The 26802-nt window shown below is 36.6% G+C and overlaps 1 protein-coding gene across 4 annotated transcripts in view; it reads right to left on the bottom strand.

Moving 5' to 3' along the window:
- Positions 1-26802, bottom strand: part of GAS2 (growth arrest specific 2) — a 132159-nt gene that overhangs the window by 77901 nt on the left and 27456 nt on the right. For all 4 annotated transcript variants that reach the window (XM_058688476.1, XM_058688475.1, XM_058688477.1 and 1 more), the window contains exon 4: positions 2493-2634. In XM_058688476.1, the coding sequence (XP_058544459.1) occupies positions 2493-2634 (142 nt within the window). The remainder of the gene's footprint in view (positions 1-2492; positions 2635-26802) is intronic.

The following is a 26802-nucleotide window of genomic DNA, read 5'->3' as shown; positions in this document are numbered from 1 at the left end:
ATTCTGCAATCCGGAGTCCAAGGCCATCGGCAGTGACTCAATCACTTCCTTACTCACAGTGAATAATAAGAAAAATCTAAGAAGAAAGGGTTCCACTTGGGGAAATGGAATTTCTCATTGTCCTTCTCTTGATTATCATTAGCATCTATGGGCACAGCTGTTTCCTTTCTCTGAATAATCCTAAAGTCAACGCTATAATATTGGCTCCCTTCTGTCTCCACAGGGTCTATTATACCTCACCTCATGTCCTATTCTGAGCAGCAGAAATTTCAAATTTGTCTTTCATTGAGCAACATACCAGAAAGCCCAACTATCTGATTTATTTTGGTACCGAGAGGCTTAAAAATTACTCGAAAACTTGGTGTCATTAAACTTTCTTAGATACATAAATACATTTTAATTGCAAGTTATAATATAGAAGATATTCAAAATGAAAGAGGTTTCAATAAAATACTCAGTAGCTATTATGCATAAATTATCTTGGATTTTCTTTTTATAAAGTCAGCGTTTTGTTTTTTTCTTTTTCAAGCAGAGTGAAGAACTAAGTCATCGCAAAATTCAACTTGACATAATTTTATATGCTGCAGAGTATGTATTTATATACCAGGACCTTTATTATACAGTTGCTTTAGGCTTTATTGTTTCAAGATAAAATGTATTACTTATTATCTGAATGGGGTTTTAAAAAGCCATCCAAGCTTCTTGGCTTCCAACCAAAAGTTTTATTACTTCAATTAACAAAAGGAACTCAGAGGCAGTGAGAAAACTGAGACAAGATCACACTCCCATTCCCAGCTCCTCCTCATCCTAGGGTAGTCACTGAAAAAGATGTTTCTTAAATGAAAACCAGTACAACAAACAAATGCTCAAGTAATAGAGGAGTTTCCCCACATGGTAGTTCCTTTCATAACGCAGGGGCACTGCAGAATTTTAAATCGTGATGTTGTTTGTCCACATAGGAAGAGTATGCTCCTTGTGACTAAGATCTGAATTTTTTAACTTATCGTTCATTCATTTGATCTTTCAAACATTTTTTTTTGTGTGTGTGAACAATTCCACCACGATCCCCTCCTATAATTCCTCACTCATATAGTTTCCCATAAACATGAAAGTTAAAATCTATTTGTAAAATTAGCAGAAGACTGAAGAAGAGCGATATACGTACACACATCTTCCACCAAGGTTGGTTTACTTTAATGTGCGGAAACAGTAGTCAAAGCCCATTTATATAACGATCATTCAAGAAGCACATGATTGTGTATGGTAGGCTACTGTGCAATTCTTCCAGTTTATTTTTCCTTTCAGGTATAGTATAAAATATTCTCCTGATCTAAATTCATATAATTTTCCTCTCTGCTGAGAGAATTCTCAGAAATTTGATGGCAATCTTTTCCACATCACCTTCCCTCCTCTTAGTACAAACACAAATTTCCATAAGCATATAAAATGAGTAAGATTTTAGCTGTTAACCATCAATTTTCCTGGGTTCAGCAGGGAAACGTTTTGTGAGGCTTCGGGGCAAAAGGTTATTCTCACCGTTTGGAAGGCAATTTGTATACCTGTTCTCTCTAAAGGATGCTCCGCTTACTTTGATGCTAATATTTGGTATTATGTGATTTTGTGAATTGATTTTTAAAGCCTCAGGCAAAAGACCCAAAGCTCCCATCCTTCCCCCACAGATGTCTCCATTCTTCACTCAGTTCCATTTCATTATAATGGGACTTTAATTTCGATACTTTACGTGCAAGAGCTATACTGGACAGAACTGACACAGGAGGGTTCAACATTTAACAGTAGCCTATCAAGTGATGTCAAAACACTGAACCATTTAATGTATGTTTCCTCCCAAGGAAATACAAAAGCTTGCTCTATAGTCTGGAAGTGGATTTGCCAAAATTCAATTATAAAGTAAAACAAGTCAAAAACCCCATAATTATCTGGGTAGGTTTAGACACTAAAGTATCTTTTATTTCATCATCTTCAATTATCCCAATCTCCTGCTTGCTTACCTGATTTTTAACTCACTAAAAATAGATACATAAATAAACTTCCATTTCAACAAAGATAGAGTTTACAGGAAATGGTGTTTCATCCTTTTGTAGAGGTGAAAAGACAATGGTGCCTTTATGGCTGTAGCAGACATATAGAGCTACTGTTCTAGTCCAGGTTAGAGCCTGCTGGTAAAATTGAAGCCTACATTTTCCAAATACCCGAATTTTGCATTGTACATACATGATTTTAGCTTGGAAAGAATGGCACTATTCATATTCCTATCTTTTCTTGCATAAAGTGACAAACAGTAAAAGGGCATGCATATTTTTCTACCTTCAAAGATTCAAGTTTACAGCAAAACTGCAAGTTTACATGAAGTTTTTCAATTAACCTGTGAAATGACCACACACACAAGTTTTGATAGCTATACAAAGTCTTTGATAGTTATGACAAAGATACATAATAATCTTATCAGCTAAAATTCTGAAGGAAATACATACCCAAACCTTCAGATTCAAACAGACAGGTTTCATCTACCCCTAAATCTCGGCACCAGGATAAGAAATTTGCTGTGTTGTCTCTGGCAAAAAATGAGCCTGAGGGCGCAGAGGCTTTGCATGGGATCTTCTTCAAAGGCAGACGCTGAAAAAAAAAACAAAAAAAATCTCACTCTGGTGGAAAGTCTGGCAAAGTCATCACAGCAGCACATTAAGTAAACATTTATGTTTTCAACAAAATGTTTTAGAATAACCTCATGTCAATAAATAGGTTAGTGAAGAGCTATAGAAAAGGAAGTGAAATGCACATGACATTTAGATGCCATTAAGAAACTATAGGGGTGCCTGGGTGGCTCAGTTGGTTAAGCATCCTACTCTTAATTTCAACTCAGGTATGATCTCACGGTTTGTGAGTCCAAGCCCTGCATCAGGCTCTACACTGACAGTGCAGGGCCCTCTTGGCATTCACAGATCTCTCTCTCTCCTTCTGCCCCTCTCTTCCACTCACCCTCTCTCTCTCTCAAAATAAACTTAAAAAAAAAAATTCTAAAAAACTGTCCCTATAAACAAATCCTTGCCTTTTCTACTATCTAGTAGAAATACACATAAGTCCCTTCCCTGGCTCAGATTGCCTCTTTTCTTTCTCTTGTATTAATTTTTTTTTTTTGGCTTTATCTTTCATCCAAGTACTCTATCATTACTTCTCACAAATTATTTATAAATGTATTTTCCATTTGTGAAAGAATGAAACACAAATATACTATATGAAGATAGATAATATGTAACACACAAACCTGCATTCTTATGTGCCTACATACATACACATATATCAATATATTATATTATTAATATTTTACATTATAATATAAAAACAATTCTGGTTGGATTTCTGCTCTCTGACCCTGAAACATACTGACATTCTTCTGGGATAAGAAAATTCTTAAGATAAAGGGAGGGTGTGAACCTGGACAGACTTTTTTATTAACAGTCTGTCATAAAATTTTAGCCAGGAAATCTCCACTGGTACCATAACAAGTGTTATAAAGAACTGTGTGGGCTTTCTTTCTTTAATAGAACATAATCAATTTCCATGGCATTCCAGGAAGTCACAGAATGCAATTCTATGTGATGGGAAAGAGTGAACAATGCATTTGCATGGTGGAGGCTACATAGAGCTTTGCCTCAAGGAGAGAAATTCACTTTGTGATTTAAATTCATAAATAAATGTTTCCTCCATTCACTGTAAACGAAAAAATAGAAGCAAAATGTTGTTGATTGTTGAGTTCATTTGCAGGAACAGATATAAAAAATGAGATAGTGGCCTTAGTAGATTGGTGAAGTCCTGCTAACATCATACTAGAGTTCTTCCTGTCCAAAGATTTTATAGCCACATACCTAAAGCATTCAGTTACTACCTCACTTAAAGTCTGTGTCTGTCCAATCACAAAGGTCTATCTTTTTCTTGCCGACTGAATTTAACTTAGAGGAGACATGATCAAGATTTTTTCACACAAATATGTCTATAGTTACATATTTTAGACATTACTGCCATATACATAAATCATGTATGGGGCTACTTATGTAGCAATAACCCCTTAATGATTTTGGGTAAGTAATGGTTTTGAAATAAATTATTTTCTTTTTTTTTTAAGTTTATTTATTGATTTTGAGAGACAGAGAGAGAGAGAGAGAGCAGACAGGTGCATGTGCACAGGGTGGGGAAGGGGCAGAGAGAGTGGGAGAGAATCTCAAGTGCAGAGCCTGACATGGGACTCAATCTCACAAACCATGAGATCGTGACATGAGTGGAAATCAAGAGTCAGATGCTTAACCAACTGAGCCACCCAGGCATCCCAAAGAAATGATTTTCTATATGAATTGTAAAAACAATCAGAAATAGCATAGTTTAATATTTCCTCTAAAAAATATTCACAACCATCAATCACTACTTATTAAAGTTAAAATATATATATCTTTAATCTAGCAATTCACTTCAAAGTATATATCCTAAAGATATAATAGCATTTGGGCTTAAAAATATATATACAAGTATATGTTGAACAGAAAATATAGAAACAAGAATATGTCAAAAGAGGGTTGGTTGGTGGAATAATACATAGTATACATACAATGGAACACAAAGCAATTATTTTTAAAAAGTAAGGAAAAAATGTATGTATATTGAACTATACAGATATTCAGTATGTACTTGAAAACAATTTGCCAACAGATATGTATACCACAGTTTCATTTTATGATTGTGTGTACATGTGTGTATACATACACACACTATATAAGGAGAGATACAGATGGCCATATATAAGGTTAAGTTGCATATAAATATGTTGTATGATAAATATGAATATCATACTAACTTAAATAATGTTAGTTTAGGGAAAATTAAAGAATGACATGCATTAAATTGATCGTAATTACCACTGAGGAAGGTCATTGATGCATATAGTTTCATTTACTTCATTACATATTTCCAAACTGAGTAGGATGATTTTAAATGACTTTAACTATTTTATCAATATTTTCAGATTAAATCGTCAAAATCAGCCAATTGTATCATTCAAAGATAAAAGAGGATTTTCTGGGAAAAAAAATCTCTAAGAGGTGACTATAAAGTTTTTTATGATGTGACTAAGGCAAAGATCATCTCTAAAGAAAGAACATCAACAGATTCAAACACAGCCACATTAAGATTTACCACCTCAAAAAAAAAAAAAAAAAAAAAAAAGATTTACCACCTCTATCCCTGGGTGGGGAAAGAAATAACATGTAAAGCTATTTAAAACATAGGAATGAGTTTTCATATAGGAAGTATAACCTAGAAATTATAAACTATTTGACACAGTTAAGGGCACATTAAGGACATAACGGCTCACAGCTTGTATAGCAGAAAGGAATACAATATCCATATTGCACTCGAGAAGCTAGAGATTGATTTGACACTTAATCTACCAAGGGACACATTTTGAGAGAATACTCACAAGAAATAAGCCCTCAATATCATTCAGCCTACTCTTGAAGAACTTACAAGGACAAGCACTGAGCACAGAAATGAAAATAGCATTTTTCCCCTATAAGCTTGTAACCTTACAAAGTCATTTACATAACATATACCTGAATGTAAGTTTTATTTAAAATTCATTCATATTTGAAGACATGAAAGTTATTGTAGGCTAAATAAAATGAAAGATGGCTACTGATACTCCATAACTTGGGAATTTCCAGTGCAAGGAATTCAATAGTAATAGCAATCTAACAAGGTGTTATTTAAGTGATTTATAGGGTGTTTGTTTCTGTTCTGGAGCTGTCAGATTTAGTGCTTCCGTATCACCCGAAGACTTAGGAAACTTCCAATCTCCATCCAGATGAAATGTTTTATTTGATAAAATTTGAAAAAGTCATCCTCATTCGTCCAAATGGCTAACTAATTGAGCCCTCACACACAGTACCTATAAAGGTCATAACGCATAACCAGGAATAAGGATCTCTGTGCACTGGCTAAGAGAAGTAGCATACTTATAGAATCTAATATTCTTCCTGGTTGAACACCACCCCCAAATCAAAGGTCTTTCCAGGGTTACTGTGTCATTTATAATTAAGAGTCCTAGGGCAGAAGTTTGATTTCATTTGAGTTACAGAACAAATGATTTAATAATATCAGCCCTCAATCCTTTTGAACTTAAAATTGTTTTTGACATATTTTATACCAAAGTATTTATAAAGTTCTGAACACCTTGGCAATTATATCTCTTCCAGTTCTGTGATTTTCTTTCTTTTTTTTTTTTTTTTGTTTATTCATTTTTGAGATAGAGAGACAGAGAAAGAGGGACAGGGTGCGAGTGGGACAGGGGCAGAGATAGAGGGAGACACAAAATCCAAAGCAGGCTCCAGGCTCTGAGCTGTCAGCACAGAGCCCAATGCATGGCTCCAACTCACAACCCACAAGATCATGACCTGGGCTGAAGTCAGATGCTCAACGGACTGAGCCACCCAGGTGCTCCCTGTTATTTTCTTAATCATTAATTTCTTTAGGTTTTCATGAAAATCCTGGGGTGGGGGGTGGGGAACCAAACTCTGGATCTCTTTAATATCAGTAAACAAAATAAAAACTAATAAATTGGATAAAATCGAACTATTTCCTTGCCTAGAAAATCTTGAAGAAGAGTTTTATTACAGAGAACTGCTATAAGTAATCATGGATGTGTACACTTGAAAAGCTGAAAATGGACCATAGATATGGAGAGAAATACTTCTGCCCTAAAGAACTGGAGATTTGAAAGGGAACCTCCCCACATGGCTCATCATATCGTCCATATTAATTTTCCCTTTACTGCTCACCTCTTCAAACAACTCCTACAGCGTTTAAATTATAGACCATCTCAATTATTTACTGATGTAAGTTTTTCCAGGCAGTGTTGTTACTCATTATGTCCCCAAAACCTGACTGATGAATGGTCAGACTTGCATGAATGCTAAGACTTGACCCCTCAAACTAGATTGGAATCAATGTAGGGCAGTAGCAAAGTTTTTACATCAGAGTTTTTTCATTCCCAGGGGGCACATTTCCAGGGCCTTTAAAATTCATTAAATTCATAGGATAACTTATACATTACATTATTTCTGTAAACTAAGAAATGTATAACTGAAAAATCAAAGTAACACCTTTGAACTGTTTTTGAAAGTTACTGAATATAGAAGGGTGAGTACAGAATAATCACCACGCTGAACCGAGACTGGGTCAAAATTTAGGCTCACTGACTCACTAGCAAGAGTCATGCTACTGTATCCCAGCCTCCATAGCATGGGATTCAGTATTTTGTGTTAGCAAAATGAGAAATGACTCTCAATCACTGGGATCACTTGCAAGTAGTCAACGGGGTGCACATTAATTTTTCTAGTATCGAGTTAAATGTTTATATTTTTTCTTTCAGTGGGATTAACTCAGGATATGTACTCATGGCCCCCAAAATACTTATAGACTGGATGATTAACATACAAAAGAATGGTTTCAATTCCAAAGTGTCTTCCCATTCCCTTCTGGCAACAAGCAAGTTAGGTTGCAATAAAAAGAATGCAATAAAAAGAATTTAAATTTACTTCTAAAGGCTTTTAATTTTTTCCATTATCTGCTAGGGCTTTAGAGGCCAAAGTCAGTTATCTCACCTTCTTGGGATGATACTCTGGGCAAATGACTTAATGTTTCAGTGCCTCAGCCTCCTGTTCAAATGCACATAGAAGACAATGCATCTCATCGGGTATACGTGTGTGAATGTGAGTTACATAATATAATTCAAGTGCAGAAGCAAGTGTTTCATAAAGTTTACTCCACTACCATGGGAGTACCCACTAGTGACATGGGGCTAGTAAACACTTTGAACTGTGGTGCAACTAGAGAACTAATTTGTCAATTTTACTTCATTTTAATCTCTGTGAGATGGTGGATGTTAGCTGAACCTATGATGGATTCGTTTTATAATATCTGTAAATCAAACCATAACGCTGCATGTCTTAAACATAAACACTGATGTATGTCAAGTATTTCTCCATAAAACTGGGAAAATCCATTTAAATTTCAAAAGCCACATGTGGCTTATGGCTATCCTATTAGCACATTCATAATAGAGAAAGGACAGCCGCTTTTGGGGTTTGAGGGTCCAATATTTGGCCACTTGACTAGTTTCCTTTGAACTAATACCATTTTCATTTCTTTCAACTACCCTCAAAACCAATAGTTCCCCTGGATATAATTACATGAGACACACAATTATATTGGTCACCTACAAAGAGTTAACTTATATGCTGCAGAGCTCAACTTGTGTATGTCCTAGTTAAGGTTGTGAGTGTTGTAGCTTCAAAAGGGCAGCGTGATTACATATAGTACTTATAGATCTATTTATAATTCTTACAATAGCCTACACCTAGAGAACCAGAATCTTACTTAGTGCCTTACTTACAAGGAGTACTGACTTATTTATTTTGGTCTGAATCATATGGTGGGTGGGAAAAGAGAGGATTAAAACTGTGAGTGACAACCATGCTTCAGGCACACAAAACTTACTTTCATATAGATTATCCTATTTCATTCTTTAAAAAAATGATGCCTTGAATTAGGTAGGTAATAGTTTCTACATTTTCCAAGATGAAAAAATTGAGCTCATACATAGTTTAAATCAAATTATTCAATCTCTTATACCCATATGCTTCTAACTGTTCTATAATAGCTCACCAATGCTTGGAATTTAATATATTTCAGCAGTTGATTTATTTTCCCATTTTTTGGCCAGGTAACATTAAAATGAAGAATATGCATTCTCTCTCCCCTGTCAAACTAAAAAGAGAATAGAGAGAATGGCATCTCTGGTCCTCTGCATGCAGACAACTGAAAATTTAATACTAGTAGTTTAAATAATCCATTCTTCACCAAAGTTTGATTGCATCTAGTAGACATTTCAGATATAAAACAGAAGACATACGTAAAAGAAGATGTGGAAATTGCCAAGAACTAATATCTTTCCTTTTCCAAAGAGTATATAGAATGTACTGTTCAAACACACAGGCAATAAAGTCACTCTTTCCATGATGGAATTAATGTCTCCACTTGTATCCCCTTGTTGCTTTTAGTTTCACTGATATATTTTATGGAAGAAAACCTCTCAATAAAATTATTTGAACATTCACAGTATCAAGGTATCTAAACAGAACTACCAAGTGGCTTTGGAAAGGATGAAACTGTATCCTTTAAGATCAAAATTATTAAAATGAAAAATAGGAGAAACTTCTTTCTGGTGCCACCAACCTCTCCTGGGAATTCTGCAATAGGACTTTATGCCTCAGACAGAGTGAGCTATGATTTAGTACAGTCACAACTGAACTCACTGGATTTAACTCAAAATGAACCTCTTCTCTCCTTTCCTTCTCCAGATATATTCTACCCTAGAGAGAACAGGTCTTAGAGCAAAATTTGGTGTAATCTCCATGCTGTATGGCATAGAAATATTCACACAAATTTTTAAAATATTTTTTAAAAGGTTTCTCACATCAGAATTCTGGTATACCCAGTAATCATGAGGAAATCACTTAAATAAATGTAGAAAATATGTTAAGATTTTGAATCCTCTGAAATTACTTCTGGCATAAGGTAAACTGATGCTGGCAATGAAGTCCAAGCCTAGTGCTCAAACTTCAGGCTGAAAGGATGAGATGGATAATGGAAAGTTAAGATGGAAATGAGTTGAGAACTTGCATCCACACAAAAACCTGCACATGGATATTTATAGCAGTTTTGCTTTATTCATAAATGCCCAAACTTGGAGGCAACCAAGATGCCCTTCAATAGGTGAATGGAACTGCTCTACATACATCCAGACAATGGAATATTATTCAGTACTAAGAAGACATGAGCTATTGGGATGTCTGGGTAGCTCCGTGGATTAAGCATCCGACTTCAGCTCAGGTCATGATCTCATGACTCGTGGGGTTGAGCCCCACGTCGGGCTCTGTGCTGACAGCTCAGAGCATGGAGCCTGCTTCAGATTCTGTGTCTCCCTCTCTCTCTGCCCCTCCCCTGCTCATGCTCGCTCTCTCTCTCTCGCTCTCTCTCTCTCTCTCTCTCTCAAAAATAAATAATAAAAACATTAAAAAAGTTAAAAAAAAAAAAAAAGACATGAGCTATCCAGCCTTAAAAGACATGTTGGAGCCTTAACTGTATATTACTAAGCGAAAGAAGCCAATGTGAAAAGGCTACGTATCACATGATTCTAATTATATACTAAAGGTAAAACTATGGAAACAGTAAAATAATTAAAGGATAGGGAAAAGGGAAGGATGCATAGGTGATTCACCATAAGATTCATCACATGGGATTTTTAAGACGTGAAACTAACTTTAAAAAAAATGTTTTTTGAGTTTATTTATTTTGAGGGAGAGAGAGAGGGCAAGCATGAGCAGAGGAGGGGCAGAGAGAGGGAGAGAGAGAATACCAAGCAGGCTCTGCACTGTCAGTGCAGAGCTTGATATGGGCCTTGAACCCACAAACCATGACATCATGACCTGAGCAGAAATCAAGAGTCAGATACTTGAACAACTGAAACTATTCTGTAAGATACTATAATGGTGGATATACATCATTACACATTTGTGAAAACCCACAGAATTCACAACAGGAGACTGAATCCTATTATAACCATGGACTTTGAGTGATATTGACGTGTCAATATAGGTTCATTATTTGTAACAAATGTACCATCCAGTTGTATGTCCTGCTCAAGTATGCCTTGAATCTAAAACTGCTTTAAAAATTAAAGTATATAAAAAAGTTATTATTGTTATTGATAGTTGTTTAAAAGCACCAAATGCTTCACAAAGGAGAAAAAAAACCTTGGTGTTAAACAAAAAAAATTCATTGTTTCCACTGTTATGTACATTGTGCCTAATTTTACATATACACCCACATGGGAATCATTATATAAATGCTATGCTACTATGAAAAGCTTCTGTTCTCCCAAATAATTATTTACATATGACCAGACGGAGGTTAGCTCCTTAAAAATTTCAAAAGTCTAGTCCTACCCTTTAAAATTCAGTTAACTGGCACAGCTACTAATTCTGAATAGGAATAATTTAATCTGAATCAACTCAAGCAATCATTATTAAATCATAGCTCCATATCAGTTGTAACGGTTGGCACTGCAGACAGAAATACAAAAAAGATAAAGCCGAGGCTGCTTTTCAGAGACCCTCAGTGACTTTGAGAAAAAGACTTTAAAATCATCATTTCTTGCAGCACCTGGGTGGCTCGGTCGGCTAAATGTCCAACATCAACCCAGGTCATGATCTCGGGGTCCGTGAGTTCGAGCCCCACGTCGGGCTCTGTGCTGACAGCTCAGAGTCTGGAGCCTCCTTTGGATTCTGTGTCTCCCTCTCTCTCTCTGCACCCCCCCCCCTCCCAACCCTGCTCATGTTTTGTCTCTGTCTCTCTCAAAAATAAACATTAAAGGGGCGCCTGGTTGGCTCGGTCGGTTAAGCGTCCGACTTCGGCTCAGGTCATGATCTTGCAGTCTGTGAGTTCGAGCCCCGCTTCGGGCTCTGTGCCCACAGCTCAGAGCCTGGAGCCTGTTTCAGATTCTGTGTCTCCCTCACTCTCTGCCCCTCCCCTGTTCATGCTCTGTCTCTCTCTGTCTCAAAAATAAATAAAGGTTAAAAAAAAAATTAAAAAAAAAACATTAAAAAATCATCAAAAATAAATAAATAAATAAATATATAAATATATAAATATATAAATAAATAAATAAAATCATCACTTCTTATGATAAGAAATACAATAGAAGTTTAAGTATTTAAATAGAAGTTAAAATTTAGCTCTTTGGGAAATTTCAACCTGAATGGGGAGGGGCTGATTGAACATCATGATAGGAAAGCCTTAGAAAGGGGCAGTAATTTACACAATTGAAGGATCTCAAGTGCTCAACAGGCATATGAGGACAGTACTGTCCTAAAGTGAAACATCTGACAGAGCCTGAACCAGGATGGCTGCTATGGGTGAGCATAAAACGCACGTAGAAGAGAAAATGACTCAACTGGGTTTGAGTCACAAAAGGTATAATTATACCTTACGAGAATTGCCAATATTATAATCTCAACCAGGGTTACAAACTCAAAGGCCCAGAAGTGGCCAGGCAGATCAAACAAAAGAGTGAAGCAGCTAGTTCCCAGAGATTATAAGGAGTGGTGGGGATTGTGGAAATCTGAAGAACTCATACCAGTCCAGGAGGGGCCGACATATTTATTTAAGTCTAAGACATCACCATAAAAAATACAGTCTCAATGTTGTTAGACATTTCAATGTTTTAGAAGAATTTGGAAATCTAGACATTTTGATGGGCAAACTCCTTGACTCTGAACAATTGAATCTATAGACAGATGCATGTGTTTGCCTGCAGGAAACGATTTTAACATATAAACTAATAAGTAATGCAACTACACATATCCTCTGGAAAAATAATTATGTTATTTGTTGTCGACAGTGACTTAAAGGACAGTATAAAAAAATTTAGATAATTCTATGGAAGTAAAAAATAACTGATTTCTTTTTCTTCTGCCATCTCCATTCCATCTTCAAGGCTAGAGCACCAAGACTTCAAGAGTCAGGCGTCAGTCGGAGGAAGAGAAACTTACTCCGTGACCTGGAAAGATTTCACAGAGAAAACACAGGGCTGTTGGATACTAGGCAGAGCAGTCCTTCAGATTTCTTAATTATTAATTAATTACAGGAGCTCAAACAAATTGATGATACTTTCAAACATGTTCTTGAGAATGTATGTTAGTTTTCTGTGTCCCTTCTAAAATTAAGGAATTATATTAAGGAAACAAGCAAGAAAAGTCTTATCAGATGTATCTTGTGATGAAGTTTTGGGATGATTTGGGGTTCATGGGGTTTGGAGCTGACAGCCAAAAAAGAATTCTTGAAGATGTCTTTGGTGCAAAAAGGTGATGTTAATAAAGCACAGAGACAGGACCCATGGGCAGGAAGAGGTGCACTGGGGTTGTGGGAGGGGTGACCATTTAATGGAGTCAGGGAGAAAGGGTTTCCAAAAAAACTTTCATATGCTAAAGACTTACTGGAGGCCTAGCTATTGTCAAGCTGAGGTTGTTTTTCCCTCTAGCAAAGCATTAACATTAAGACAGTAGGAAGTTCCTGGACTTTAGGCTATGATGGGATTGCCTTTTTCTGGTAAACTGGTGGAGACTCTTATCTGTTTAACCAGTTGTATTTTGTTTTGTTTTGTTTTGTTTTTGTTTTTGTCCTTTCCTGTTTTTGGATAGCCTGGAGTATTCAAGGAGTATCATATGCGTCCCATGGGGGGGTGGGGGGGTGCTGTTAGCCTGCACTTTGCCCTCAGCTTACCCCCTACCCTCATCATCTTGAATTTTTCATTTCCCACTAACGTTTTGTACATTTTAAGACATAATAATTTAAAATGACTGGCAGCAAATTTTGAGTTCACAGAGTCACTGATGCTAATATTTTAGCTAAAACTACTTTTTGGTAGGCATCTCTAAAATATCCAACAAAGAAAAGCATTGTCAGAAGTCCAAGGATTGTTTCCTGAATGGATTCCAGAAAACCCAATTTATTTTAGTGGCTAGCATACTTCCAAACACTTTTTGAGCAAAGACTCTCTCTCTCTCTCTCTCTCTCTCTCTCTCTCTCTCTCTCTCTCTCTCTCTCTCTCACTTTGTTTTGGTAACTTCACTGCACTACAGATTTTGGGCACACTACAAGTGTTCACCAATAGGGATAGCTCCCTAGACTTTCAGTAAATTTGAATGATGGAAATGTTAAACTTTTAGTAAATCAAAGAGAAAAGGCTTAAGCCTTGAAACTACAACTCATCAGCAATCAGACTGAGTCATCAAGAAGTTAGTTAATCTATTTAACCTTTTGGAACTTCAGATCTATCATTTGTAACATGTTTTGAGAATTAAATAAGATGTTTTGGAAAGTGTCTATCCTAGACCACAGCTTATCTTCGATTAATGTTATTTTTTTTTTCAAATATGTGTCTACTTTCAGTTCTTTTTACAAAGAATGCCCTGAGGAGAAGTGAAAAATAGTTACGTCGTCACATCTGTAATTAGGGGAAAAAATTTAAAGCAGACGCTCTACATTAGTATGGTGATTTAATCACAATTTGTTTTTATCCATCTTCTAATTTCTTTTCATTATTATGTTGTGCATTCATATCTGTTCTCCACATTCCAATTAGAGTAGACTTTTAAAAAGGCAAATTTAGCATCCCAGTGCTTTTAGGATAAAGCAAAGCTCCTTCTAGTACAGCTTCCACGATTTGTATTAGCCCCACTCCTACCTGCAGACCTAGCAGAGGACCTCAATGCTCCCTACAGGCTCACCAGCCTCTACTCCCACTTTTGATGCTCCTCGTGCTCCCTCCCACCAAACAGCCCTGACACAAGGGTTCTCTCTGTCCTTCCCTTACCTCTTTGCCCAAGTAAGTTTGCCAACTCATTTGCTTATATCTTTTCTTGAGCAGAAATGTAAAGAGTGGTGTGAGATGAGCCCACAGGGCTCATAACTCTTGGATACCCATGAGGGTATATGGCACAGACACCCATGATTTTTCCCCAAACTTTTCTTCCCCTGCTTTTCCAATTGTAAAATAAAGTACCGCCATCCATTTCTTCACATATGAAACCCGATCTCCCTCACCTTTTGGCATATTATTTTGAATTAGAGATACTTGAGAAACAGCCAGAGCAAGAAAGGCGCTCTGACCTTACTTGGTCTCTCAACAAGCAGGGGATAAATCTCCCATGTGAAAGGTACCAGGAGGGAAGACAGCATCCTTATCACCAGAGAATGGGAATTTAGGGCCAAGAAGTCTATGTAAACAAGCTCTATGCTTCTTCTTCACTAATTTACTACTCCAAGTCCAAACCCCTTTGTCTTGTCAATTCTTCACAAATGTATTGTTTCTTTGTCTACAAGCTATATATAAGAGCTTCCTGCTTTGGTCACTTCTTTGGGTCATATATTTTTATGGGACTCGCAAACATATGAAATTAAATTTGTTTTCTGTCTGTTAATCTGTCTTGGGTCAGTTTAATTATTAGACTAGCCAAAGACCCTAGAAAGGAAGAAGGGAAACATTTTCCATCCCTGTCCCACCAAGTTTCAATAGATCTCAAAACCACGTGCTTCTTTCCAGTACCACTGCTAGCACCTCAGGTTGATGGTCATTATCTCTCTCCTAAGCAGGGCAATAGCTTCCTACCAGAGGTCCTTACTTCCATATTCACCTCTCCCTTCCAATCCATTCACCACACTGCAAATGTCATCTTTTTAAAAGATTTTATCAAGCCCCTGTTTAAAATCCTTCAATGGCATAATGTTCTTTTTTTTAATTTTTTTTAACATTTATTTATTTTTGAGAGAGAGAGAGAGAGAGAGAGAGTTAGAGTGAGTGGGGTAGGGAAAGAGAGAGAAGGAGACACAGAATCCGAAGCAGTCTCCAGGCTCTGAGCTGTCAGCACAGAGCCTGACATGGGGCTCGAACCCATGAACAGTGAGATCACTACCTGAGCCAAAGTGGGAAGCTTATTTGTTGTTCTTAACATACGGGCCAACATTCAACAGATTTAGCTCTGGTCTCATTCTGGACACTAATATTACATGCTAGTATCCAAACACTTGCTTGACTTTTAGTTTCTTAAAGTCATCATGCACCTCCACAACTGAGGGCTTTTCCCATGTGCTATTTTCCATATTTGGAACATTCTAGATCCCCTTTCTGTCTGGCTAATTCCCATCCCTGCTTCAAAATAATATAAAAGTCCTTTCGACAAGACTGCCCTTTCTACAACGTTGCCCTTTTAAAGTTACCATATACTTGGATTTTCCCATACTTACACATCACACAGTTGTAATTCACTGTTAGCTTAACTATTTGCTTAATGTTATTCTTCCTAACAACCTGCTACTCTACAAGGTAGCATATTTTAGGTGTTCAATAAATGTTTTTTGAATAATTGATTGAATGGCATCAATATAATGGATGGCATGGTGATACAAACTGCTGATATATGTCATTTATTGAACATTTATTTATATCTGTGTTCTTACATGTTCATATTTTATTAACTTAACTAGAATCTAAGCCCTTTGAGAGGGGACAGGAATGTTTTATACTTTTTTTTATTTATCAGTATCTTGAATACAGCACTCAAAACATATCTATCAATTGAAAATTCTAGATCATCTGTGAAAAACTTTATATAGGGAAGTCAGAGAAGGCATCAGCCAAAAGACAACATTTGAACACAGACCTAAAGGGAGTGAGAAGCAAGTCATATATATTTCTGAAGAAAAAATATTCTGAGAAGATAGAAGAGCAATTGCAAAGGCCCTGTGGTAGTTGGGACCTGTTTGTTGGGTTCAAAGACCAAGGAGGTCATTATGACTGCAGCAAAGCAGAGTCTGGGGAAAGTCACATGAAACGAGATCAAATAGTTAGCTAGGAAATTGAGTATGTAGGGCCTTGTATGTAATCATAAAGATTTAGGCTTTTAATTGAAGTGAGTCATGATGCCATTAGAGAATTTTCAGCTAAGAAATAGCATGATATAAGTTTTAAATTATTTGATGATTTAATCTATGTTAAAAGTTTACTCTGACAGAGAATAAGTACTTAGTAAAAGCTTACTTTATTATCATATCTCATGGTATTCAGTAAGTCTGAAAAAAAGATCAGATAGCTACTTCTCAAACTTTAAAAAATATTTAAACATAGCAAATATGATAACATAGAACAAAATATGGGGTGGTTCCTCATTTATGATTTTCAATACATACACATGTTTTTTATACATTTGTACATGCATTTATCATATACATACAAATATAGAGATTAATCTTTCCTGTCTTAATGTTCCCACTGTACCTGTGTAAAATATGTTTATTCTGAGTTTTGTATGTCTATAACACTATTCTTCACTAGATTGTGATCATCCAGAATAAGTTCTTGGTCTGGGAAGACCATGAACTTGAGATGAGCAAAATATTATGTTTATTTTTACTCTCCTCTAATTTTTTTTTTTTTTTTTGAGAAAGAGAGAGAGTGTGAGAGTGGGGGAGAGGGGCAGAGTGAGAGAGAATCTTAAGCAGGCTCCACACTCAGTGCAGAGCCCAATGGGAGGCTTGATCCCATGACCATGAGATCATGACTTAAGCCAAAATTCAGAGTCAGACGCTCAACTGACTGAGCCACCCAGGCTGCCCTCTCCTCTGATTTTCAATATACTTTTATTATGAATGTAATGTCTAGAATGTATACCTGAAATATTAAGTTTACTTTCTCTTATACTTTAAAACTACAGTATTTTTCAGAACCCTTGTTCACTGTTGGTGGGAATGCAAACTGGTGTAACCACTGTGGAACACAGAATGGAAGTTCCTCAAAAAATTAAAAATATAAGTACCCCTCTGATCTAATGATTTTCAATGTCAGTTCAAAAACACAAGAAACAATAAATGTTGTTAAGGATGTGGAGAAAAAGGAACCCTTATGCGCTATTTGGGAATGCAAACTGGTGTAGCCACTGAGGACCAGTATGGAGTTTCCTCAAAAAGTTAAAAATAGAACTCCCCTAAGATCCAGTAATTGCACTACTAGGTATTTACCCAAAGAATACAAAAACAGTAATTTGAAAAGATATATGAACTCCTGTGTTTACTGCAGCATTATTTACAATACCCAAATTATGGAGGCAGCCTCAGTGTCCACTGATAGATAAATAGATGAAACAATGTAGTGTGTATATATATATATATATATATATATATATATATATATATATATATATATCACACACACACACACACACACACACACAATGGAATCTTATTACTCAGCCATAAAGGGAATGAAATCTTGTCATTTGCAACAACACGGATGGATCTAGAAGATATAATGGTAAATGAAATACGCTAGTCAGAGAAAGATAGATACCGTATAATTTCACTCATATGTGAAATTTAAGAAACAAAATAAATGAACAAAGGGGGGAAAAAAGAGGCAACCCAAAAACAAGACTCTTAACTAGAGTGAACCAACTGATGGTTAACAGAGGGGAGGTGGGGGGGTGGGGGATGGGTGAAATAGTGAAAGGGATTAAATAGTACACTTGTCATGATGAGAACTGAGTAATGGATGGAACTGTTGAATCACTACATGGTACACCTGAAACAAATATAACAGTGTATGTTAACTACAATAGAATTGAAATACATTTTTTTAAAAAATTACAGTATCTTCAAAACCAATGCCAGATTAATAAAAATAAGCAAACACATTGCTTATTTTTTTAACTTGTGCTTTAATATTTATTTTTAATAATGTAGTAACCATATTTCAAAAAATGTTGATACCCTCTATTTTGTGTTTTATAATCCTTAATGTCATGCATTTAAAAACATCATCACGAAAAAGGATCGGCAGGCCTCACCCAATGGTTAAAGAAGGCAGGATACAAAAATAATTGTCTCTGATCTAGAAGGCAGAGTCGGTGACTTATTGGCCTTTATAACACCTAGTACAAAACTGCCTCTCAAGAAATTCCCTAGTCTTATTCAGAATTTAGTCAGCTCACTCCCATTTTAAGATTCCCTTCTTGGGCCACCTGGGGGGCTCAGTCGGTTAAGCGTCCAGTTTCAGCTCAGGTCATGATCTTGTGGTTTGTTGAGTTCAAGCCCTGTGTCAGGTTCTGTGATGACAGCTCAGAGCCTGGAGCCTGCTTTGGTTCTGTGTCTCCCTCTCTCTCCCCTCCCCTACTCACACTCTGTCTCTCTCAATCTTCCTCTCTCTTTCAAAATTAAATAAACCTTAAAAAAAAAAAAAAAGATTCCTGGGGCGCCTGCGTGGCTCAGTCAGTTAAGTGCCCGACTTCTGCTCAGGTCGTGATCTCAAAGTTAGTGAGTTCGAGCCCCGCGCTGGGCTCTGTGCTGACAGCTGGGAGCCTGGAGCCTGCTTTGGATTCTGTGTCTCCTCTCTCTGCCCCTCCCCCACTTGTGCTCTGTATCTCTCTATCAAAAATAAATAAATGTAAAAAGAAAAAAAGATTCGTTTCTTCCTTTTTACTTCAGAGGTTTCATTCTTTTTAACAATTGTACATAGAGCTAAGTTCTTTGTTTTGTTTCTATTTTAGTTTTGGCTTCAAGATACAGGAATTGCTGCATTATTACTTCTTACAGGGAGCATCCATTAGACAAACAGCCTGTGGGAAATCAGACATAACCAGCAAAGCGGTATAAACACAAAACACATACGAGACAGCTCCATGCATGATATGTAATGCATTTTCAAACTGCTAAGCAAAACAATAGCAGGTATTCATGTAGGCAGCTCCTAAAAGCTTATACAGTTGGAGAGCTCTACATACTATAAACTCAATTACCTCATCTAGAAAACATTATGCCATTACTCTGCAATGCACCAGTACCACATACCTTGGACCACACACACACATATGGTGAGTACTTACATTTTAAATCATCTAGCAATCCTCAGACATTTTCAAATTAAAAAGGAACATTTTTCCTCGAATTTACAGCCCCTTAAAAATGTTCTTGTTATAAAACCTGTAAATGGTCTGCTTTAAGAAATGGCATGCATATTCATTATTGATTTGTTTAAATGACCAGAATTTCTCCAAAGCATTTAGTAACAGCTCATTTTAAAGTAATTAATTTTCTATTTTCCATATGGTGAGAGTGACTTTTCCTGACATAGTATTCTATATCCACAGTGCTTTGAAACAGCAGTGGCCACAGTCAGTGCTATCAAATATCAGAAAAACAGTTCCCCAGTTACACGCCTTGCCCATGTGCCTGCATGCGGTTAAATGCAGGATGTGAGCCTATAAGTGGAAAAGATGATGTCACTGTGGAAAAATTCGATCAGGTTTACTTTTACGCTCGGGGGCAATGTTCTGCTGATGTTATGAAATTATGTAGATAAAAATGTGTGTGTGTGTGTGTACTCCTTCTTCTAAGCCAGATCTGTTTTTTTTTTTTTTTCATGCTTTTGGAACTTCAATTCGACATGTTTTATTTTTAGTCTTATGCTTTGTATGCTTTTAATGCAACCATTATTTACACTACCAAACAATAGCTTACAGTTTTAACTTTTTTTTTTTTTTTAATTTTTTTTCAACGTTTTTTATTTATTTTTGGGACAGAGAGAGACAGAGCATGAATGGGGGAGGGGCAGAGAGAGAGGGAGACACAGAATCGGAAACAGGCTCCAGGCTCCGAGCCATCAGCCCAGAGCCTGACGCGGGGCTCGAACTCACGGACCACGAGATCGTGACCTGGCTGAAGTCGGACGCTTAACCGACTGCGCCACCCAGGCGCCCCTACAGTTTTAACTTTTGAGAGGAAAGAGCCACTGAGCAGTTTTGAAGGAGGGCGATTTATCAGCAGATTCACATAAACATATAGCTTCTGAAACCTGGCAAATTTCTAAGTTCAGTGCTGCCACCTTGTCTTTCTCCTCTCTCCCTCACTCTGGAATGTGGAGATGCTTAGCAGGGTACTGAACAGGGCTAGAAATACCCCTTCACATCTCTTAGCTCATCAGTAGCCAACTCCAATAAGAAAAGAAGCTTAGGATTTGGGAAAATGACTCACTCTTGCTCATTAAGAGGTTGGCAACTACTGGTCTAGAACAAACAAGTAGGGAGCCAAATATGATAATAGTAGGGTATATTTACTCTCTTGTAATTTGAGGGAAATTCTAAAATAATTCTGATTCTTTTCATTTGCTTCTTTGTACATAAAAAGAAAACCATCTCAAACATGAGTGTTGTCACAAAGGTTAATTCCATGCTTTGCACCTGGTTATATTCCATTTAGCGAGCCCTGTATGCTTGTCCAAATAATTTTAAGTATGTAAATCCATAATATCATTCCACTTCTAATTTCATCATACAGACAATTCAACAAACTTTATACTGTTTTAGGTAATTCCCAAAAAACTTCAGCCCACCTGCTTAGACATTGGCTATCTTTGCCACCCACCGAAGGAGTTATATATATATAAGAGGAAGTGGCAATTTCTTCTATGATTTACTGAGGACAACCAAATGAGAATAGTTTAAATTTTGACTCTGTGATAATAAAAGAGGAAAAAGCTGTAATAATAATATATGGGTAGTAGGAACAATCAAATTAATATACAGAAATCCACTTAAGATCATGGCAGTAGGCTTAAGCACAACAGCCATTCTATTTTATAAAGCAGATATGGTTTTTAATTGGTATACCTTTTGATTTAGAAAGCAGATGAGACACACTCAAAATAAAAATTTTAAACAACTATGTGCATGAAAACTTTTCAATGTATACTACTATATGCTTTAGGTTCTATTCTAAATTCAGTCACATGATAAATATTGCCTTTCTTTTATTTAAACTGTGGCTGCTTAAAATTAATTTGTTTTCAAATCATTTTGTGAGCTTGATCTCAAAATCTATATAATACTGCATGCATCTTATTTCTCCCTAATAGGTAGTAAATTCCTTGAGAAGACTGTCTACCTTTACATCACAACCATTATTACCAATGACACATACGCACAGAAATATTCACAGTAAATAATGTCATCTCTTGTTTCTAACAAGAGCTCTTATACTCATCAGTCATATATCAACTTTTAAAATAACATATATAAATAGGGCGCCCGGGTGGCTCAGTCAGTTAGGGGTCTAACTTCGGCTCAGGTCATGATCTGGTCAGTGAGTTGGAGCCCCATGTTGGGGTCTGTGCTGACAGCTCAGAGCCTGGAGCCTGCTTCGGATTCTGTGTCTCCCTCTCTCTCTCTGCCCCTTCCTTGCTCTCTCTCTCTCTCTCTCTCTCTCTCACTGTCTCAAAGATAAATAAACATTAAAAAAGAAAAAGAAAAAAAGAAATAGGACTCAGTTATTGTAAAATATTTGTAGTTCATACTATTCTCTATTATTTAAGGTTGTTAAAATGATGAACTTGCTCTGCTCCATGATCATTTTTATCTCCTTTTTGAGTTAACCCTTAGTTAATAAAATAACACATTTTTTTGGAAAGCTGACAGCAGCGTTTACTGCTCGTTGTTCTTTTTTTTTTTTTTTCAACGTTTTTTTTTTTTTTTTTTTTTTTTTGGGACAGAGAGAGACAGAGCATGAACGGGGGAGGGGCAGAGAGAGAGGGATACTGCTCGTTGTTCTTACGCACTGGAATTCTCTGACTCCCTCCTGCAGTTTTACAGAAACTGTATTTTTACCTTCGTTGTTAAAGAGTGTTTTGGTAGATGGCTAATTAGGGCTCTGAAAAGAAACAATGGTTCTTATATTCCCATTTCACTCACCAACTATTTTATTGGACAAAAGGGGCAGTTATTGAGAAAAAGATGCAAAAAAAAAAAAAAACCCACCTCCACAGGGATTATATCTTTACAGCTCCTCAGTCATTGAAAGACACAACCCTTAATTACTCTAGTAGTACCTTATTTCAGGTCAAAAGTACCCCTTGAGAACTTAGTCCATGAAAGATCCTAAAATTATTCTTTTTCTTAATTATCAATGATAAGCAAGTTCATAAAGCCATTAGTTATCACTCATCTGATCCTTTTATTATCCTTTTATATTTTATATTTTATTCAAACCACAGCAAACACTATAAACAGGTCTTGAAAAGTAATCCTTCAATGGAATAAAACATTGGGATATTAATATGCTCATTTTTGTCATCATTTTTACCTTTAGATAATGTTCTGAACTCAAATAATATAACATAGTGTGTGACTACATAATCTCATTTGCAATTAACTTAAATGACCAATCTCCTCCAGAACTTCCTTACTAACTTAGACCTCCATGGTCTATTACTTCACCAATATCTTGTCAGCACTTTTAATGTCCTCAGATCCTTTTTCTTTCCCTGAACCACCCCAAAACTCTCCGATTCTCTGTTTTCCCCATTACTTAAAACATCAGCTTTGTGCCTTATGATTTTGAACATCAAAGTGTTTGAGTGAAGCAAAACCAGCAGAGGGAGGAATTTCAAACTTGGTGACAAAAGTCTTCGGGTTAAAAATCGAGAATTGCTAAAACCCACTGACAACAGCATTCTGGATCTACAAGTAAATATCTACATTGGCCCATTCATTCATTTATTCATTCATCTAAAAACAGATCTACTGAAGACCTATATGCCAGATTTTATGATAGACCTACATACAAATAAGACATTAACCAAGTTCTCAAGGATCTTAGGGTCTAGTAAAGGATAAAGGCAAGCAAAAAACTAAGTATAACAATATAGTACTCCGACAGATGGGGAAACCATAAATATTAAAAATATCTCTACTTTTCCAAGATCCCTCTACATTTTCTTTAGGAAATATTCCCTATCTCATTTTATTTAGTCTGAGAACACATCAATCAAGGTGAAGCCATGACCTGGTCAGACAGCTGACTGTTCATCACACTAAACAAACTCCCTCTTGCTAACATTTGAAACTTGAGAGAAATGATAAATGGATTTAATAGTTTAATGCTACTGAGCACCCATGTATACTAGGTATTACTCAGTGCTTATGTATATTAAATTTAGCCTCCATAACAACTGATACGTTAGGTACTATTATTAGCTACATGGTTACAAATGAGGATGTTACGGCACAGAGAAATTAAGTAGTTTTCCCAAGCTAATTAACAGTGGAGTTAGGATTTAAACCCAGAAAGTGTGCCTGTTGAGTCCACACAATTAACCACTCTATTTAGCTGAGCTCTCTAAAAGTGTTTAAAATGATTCATTCTAATAATGGTACTCTGAAGTGAATGCCCATGTATCCACGCTTTATAACCTTCAGAGTTGGTATAAATCCTAGGTCCTCCAAAGCCATCGGTTTTTATTTCTGCAGTCTCAGAGAGTAAAGTTCAGGTATTTGGCATTAGAAAACTATGGGATATTTGGAATTGGTGTTGAGGCTAATACTGGAATGGAAAACTAGCATTCTCTTTATGGAGAATAAACTGTTTTTGTGGGCTTTTAAGCTTACACTATTTTGGCATCCTCTTAATGAAAAAGAATACAGGGTTATGAACAAAAACTTAGCTAGGGAATTAGATGTTTACTTAGGATAATAAAATAAGGCCCAACAAACAAACATCTTTTAAAGAGGATAAACACTGGAACCATCAAAGAAAAAGAATATAGTATTTTAATCAATCAACTGCCTGACAGAACACTATTTTACTTTTCCTTATAGATTTTGGCTTTATTTATACTTCCTGGTTGCTCCTTCACAAACAGTAACTTGGAAATCTTTTCATAGACAGAATAGAAAGATAACCTGGTCTTTCTTTTAGCATGATTAAGCAAAACGAAATCTTTTTTAACAGTTTAGAATAATCTTTCAGTCTCATAACTCATTACTAATAAATGCCACAAATTTTGAAATCTACTAAAATTCTGTTGTGCCACTTAGAGAAATTTGTCAAGTTTCTTTTACATGTGAGCTTTTGCATGCAGAATAATTTTCCACAGGATAGTTGTGATAGAAATAATTCAAGTGATATGACTTGCATTTGGTATTGGCTCTTGTCCTTTGCTTAATTCCTGTCCCCTGACCAGTTTTCTGTTTCCAAATGGGACACAGCTAGACATTCTTATCTTGGGAGAGTGGCAGAGAAATAAAGAGTGGGGGTAAGCTGGGATGAAACAGCAAGCACGCCTTCTCAGGAACTGGGGAAGGTACATGGTGGATCCCCCTACCTCTGGTATTCTCCCGGACCAGGCTAAGAAAGGACTACGAATTAACCTGGACATTCCTGGTACCATTGCTCTGTTCTTCGAATCTCAGCTAGCCATAGTCAGAGCTGATGATCTCTATCAGGTATCAAAATACTGCAGTCTGGATCAGGATGGAGTTAGATCCCTCTCACAGCATAACTCCTAGCCAACACAGGAATCCCTGGCCAACCGGTTGTGTATCTCAACATACATTTAAAATCTTGAGTGCCACTAAGTGTATTATGGCAGGGTTTTTCTTTATTAATGTAATAGACTTGGAGTGTTAGTCTGAGGAGAACAGGATGTAAATTGAGATTTGGCAGAATTAATGCACTTTAACTGCACTAAATAGAATTCGGTGTGCTAACGTGGACAGCCACAGATGATCCTGTTAATAGTCTGCTAGATTTGCTGACACAAACGTAGATGTGATGCTAGCCCACACTAAATGACAATAAAAGGCCAGAAATCACTTAGTAAAATACAGGGGAAGGGATTCAAACCTTGGAAAAGAAATGCAGCATGCAATTTGTAATGTGGACCTCATCGAAGCAAACTTTTTACGGTGTCACTCAGTGGGGCCCAAAGATGCTCTATTTTTCGCTAAGATACGAAGAACAGGTTGGTGAGGAGAGTTCCCTAATTTCCTAATGTGATTTTTTGCTTCAGAGAGAGGATGCTGGTGACAGGAGCTTTCTCTTATTAATGTGAATGGGGATTCTTAGGGTGGCAGAAATACATGGTAGCACTTTCATAGGCAAGGTGGATATGGTTGCTAGCATACAAAGTAGGCCAATCAAATCTCTTAGAATAACCTGCCCCACAGGAGATCTGAATGTGGTTTATTAATCATGAGGCCTTTAGCTGAAAATTGAAAGGCAACTTCCTAAGTTCTTGCTTTGTATAACAGAAACAGCAACAGCAACACAATAAGAGAATCTTTCTGATGGCCTAGTTCTTAGACTACAGCCAATTTATAGACCCAAGGCCCATTGAATGAAAGGAGTAATGATCTCAAGTCTTTCCTATAAAGCTTCCTTCTAATCTTTAAAGGGACCTGAAGAGTTTGCTATGCATTAGGGAAAGGGAAATACCTTATGGGGATCAAGTGACAGATGGATTTTGACCTAAGCCTAAGTTACACTATGACTATTATGCCTTTGAACATATAGAAGCCAATTTTACATTTTTCCATGAATATATAATTGGCAAGGATATTCTCAGCAACTTTCATAATTTTTGTTCCCTAACATATGGGATAAAATGTCACAACTTAGAAAAAGTCAGAGATTCATGCTACTATCAGTGACCTGAACATTGCCAGAAAAGTGATTTCTATGACACCTCCATTCAATTCAAGCCAATATGAAAGATGGATGGGACATGGGGAATAGCAGGGATATTATAATGAATCAATAGTGTCAATCGAGTTGCTGTTCCAGATTTGGTCTTTCCATTGAAGTATACAAAATATCCTAGTACTTAGCATGGATCTCTTGGTCTGGAAATGCAATTTTCTTAATCCTGAAACATAGAAAATTCCAGAAGCTGTTTGCATACACTTGACAAAAATAACAGAAGTATTTTACTATCCTGTACATCGGCTCAGGCTCTGAAACATAAACTATAGGAACATTTCAACATCACACAACATATTCTTCTACTAGGTCCACGGTATTTGGCTGACTTGACGTTACAGAGCAGGAATAGTAGGCAAACTAGATGGCTTCATAAAATACATGCGCTCTAGGGGATAAATTACGTGACAATTCAGGATGGGGTTTTGTTAACTAAATGAAGTTTCTGGGTCCAGCAGTGGGGGCCATGTCGGAACACTGCCTTCTATGTAAAGGATATTATGCACATGTTCCTAACTTGCTCTTGTTGTCTTATGGAAGTCGAATCTCCATCTTGGGACACCAGGGACCATAGAACTTGAAATGTTTACTATGAAC

Source organism: Neofelis nebulosa, chromosome 10, assembly GCF_028018385.1.
Source record: "Neofelis nebulosa isolate mNeoNeb1 chromosome 10, mNeoNeb1.pri, whole genome shotgun sequence".
NCBI classification, from domain to species: Eukaryota; Metazoa; Chordata; class Mammalia; order Carnivora; family Felidae; genus Neofelis; species Neofelis nebulosa.
The sequence above is the reverse complement of the archived record's forward strand: the minus strand, read 5'-3'. Positions and strand labels throughout refer to the sequence as shown.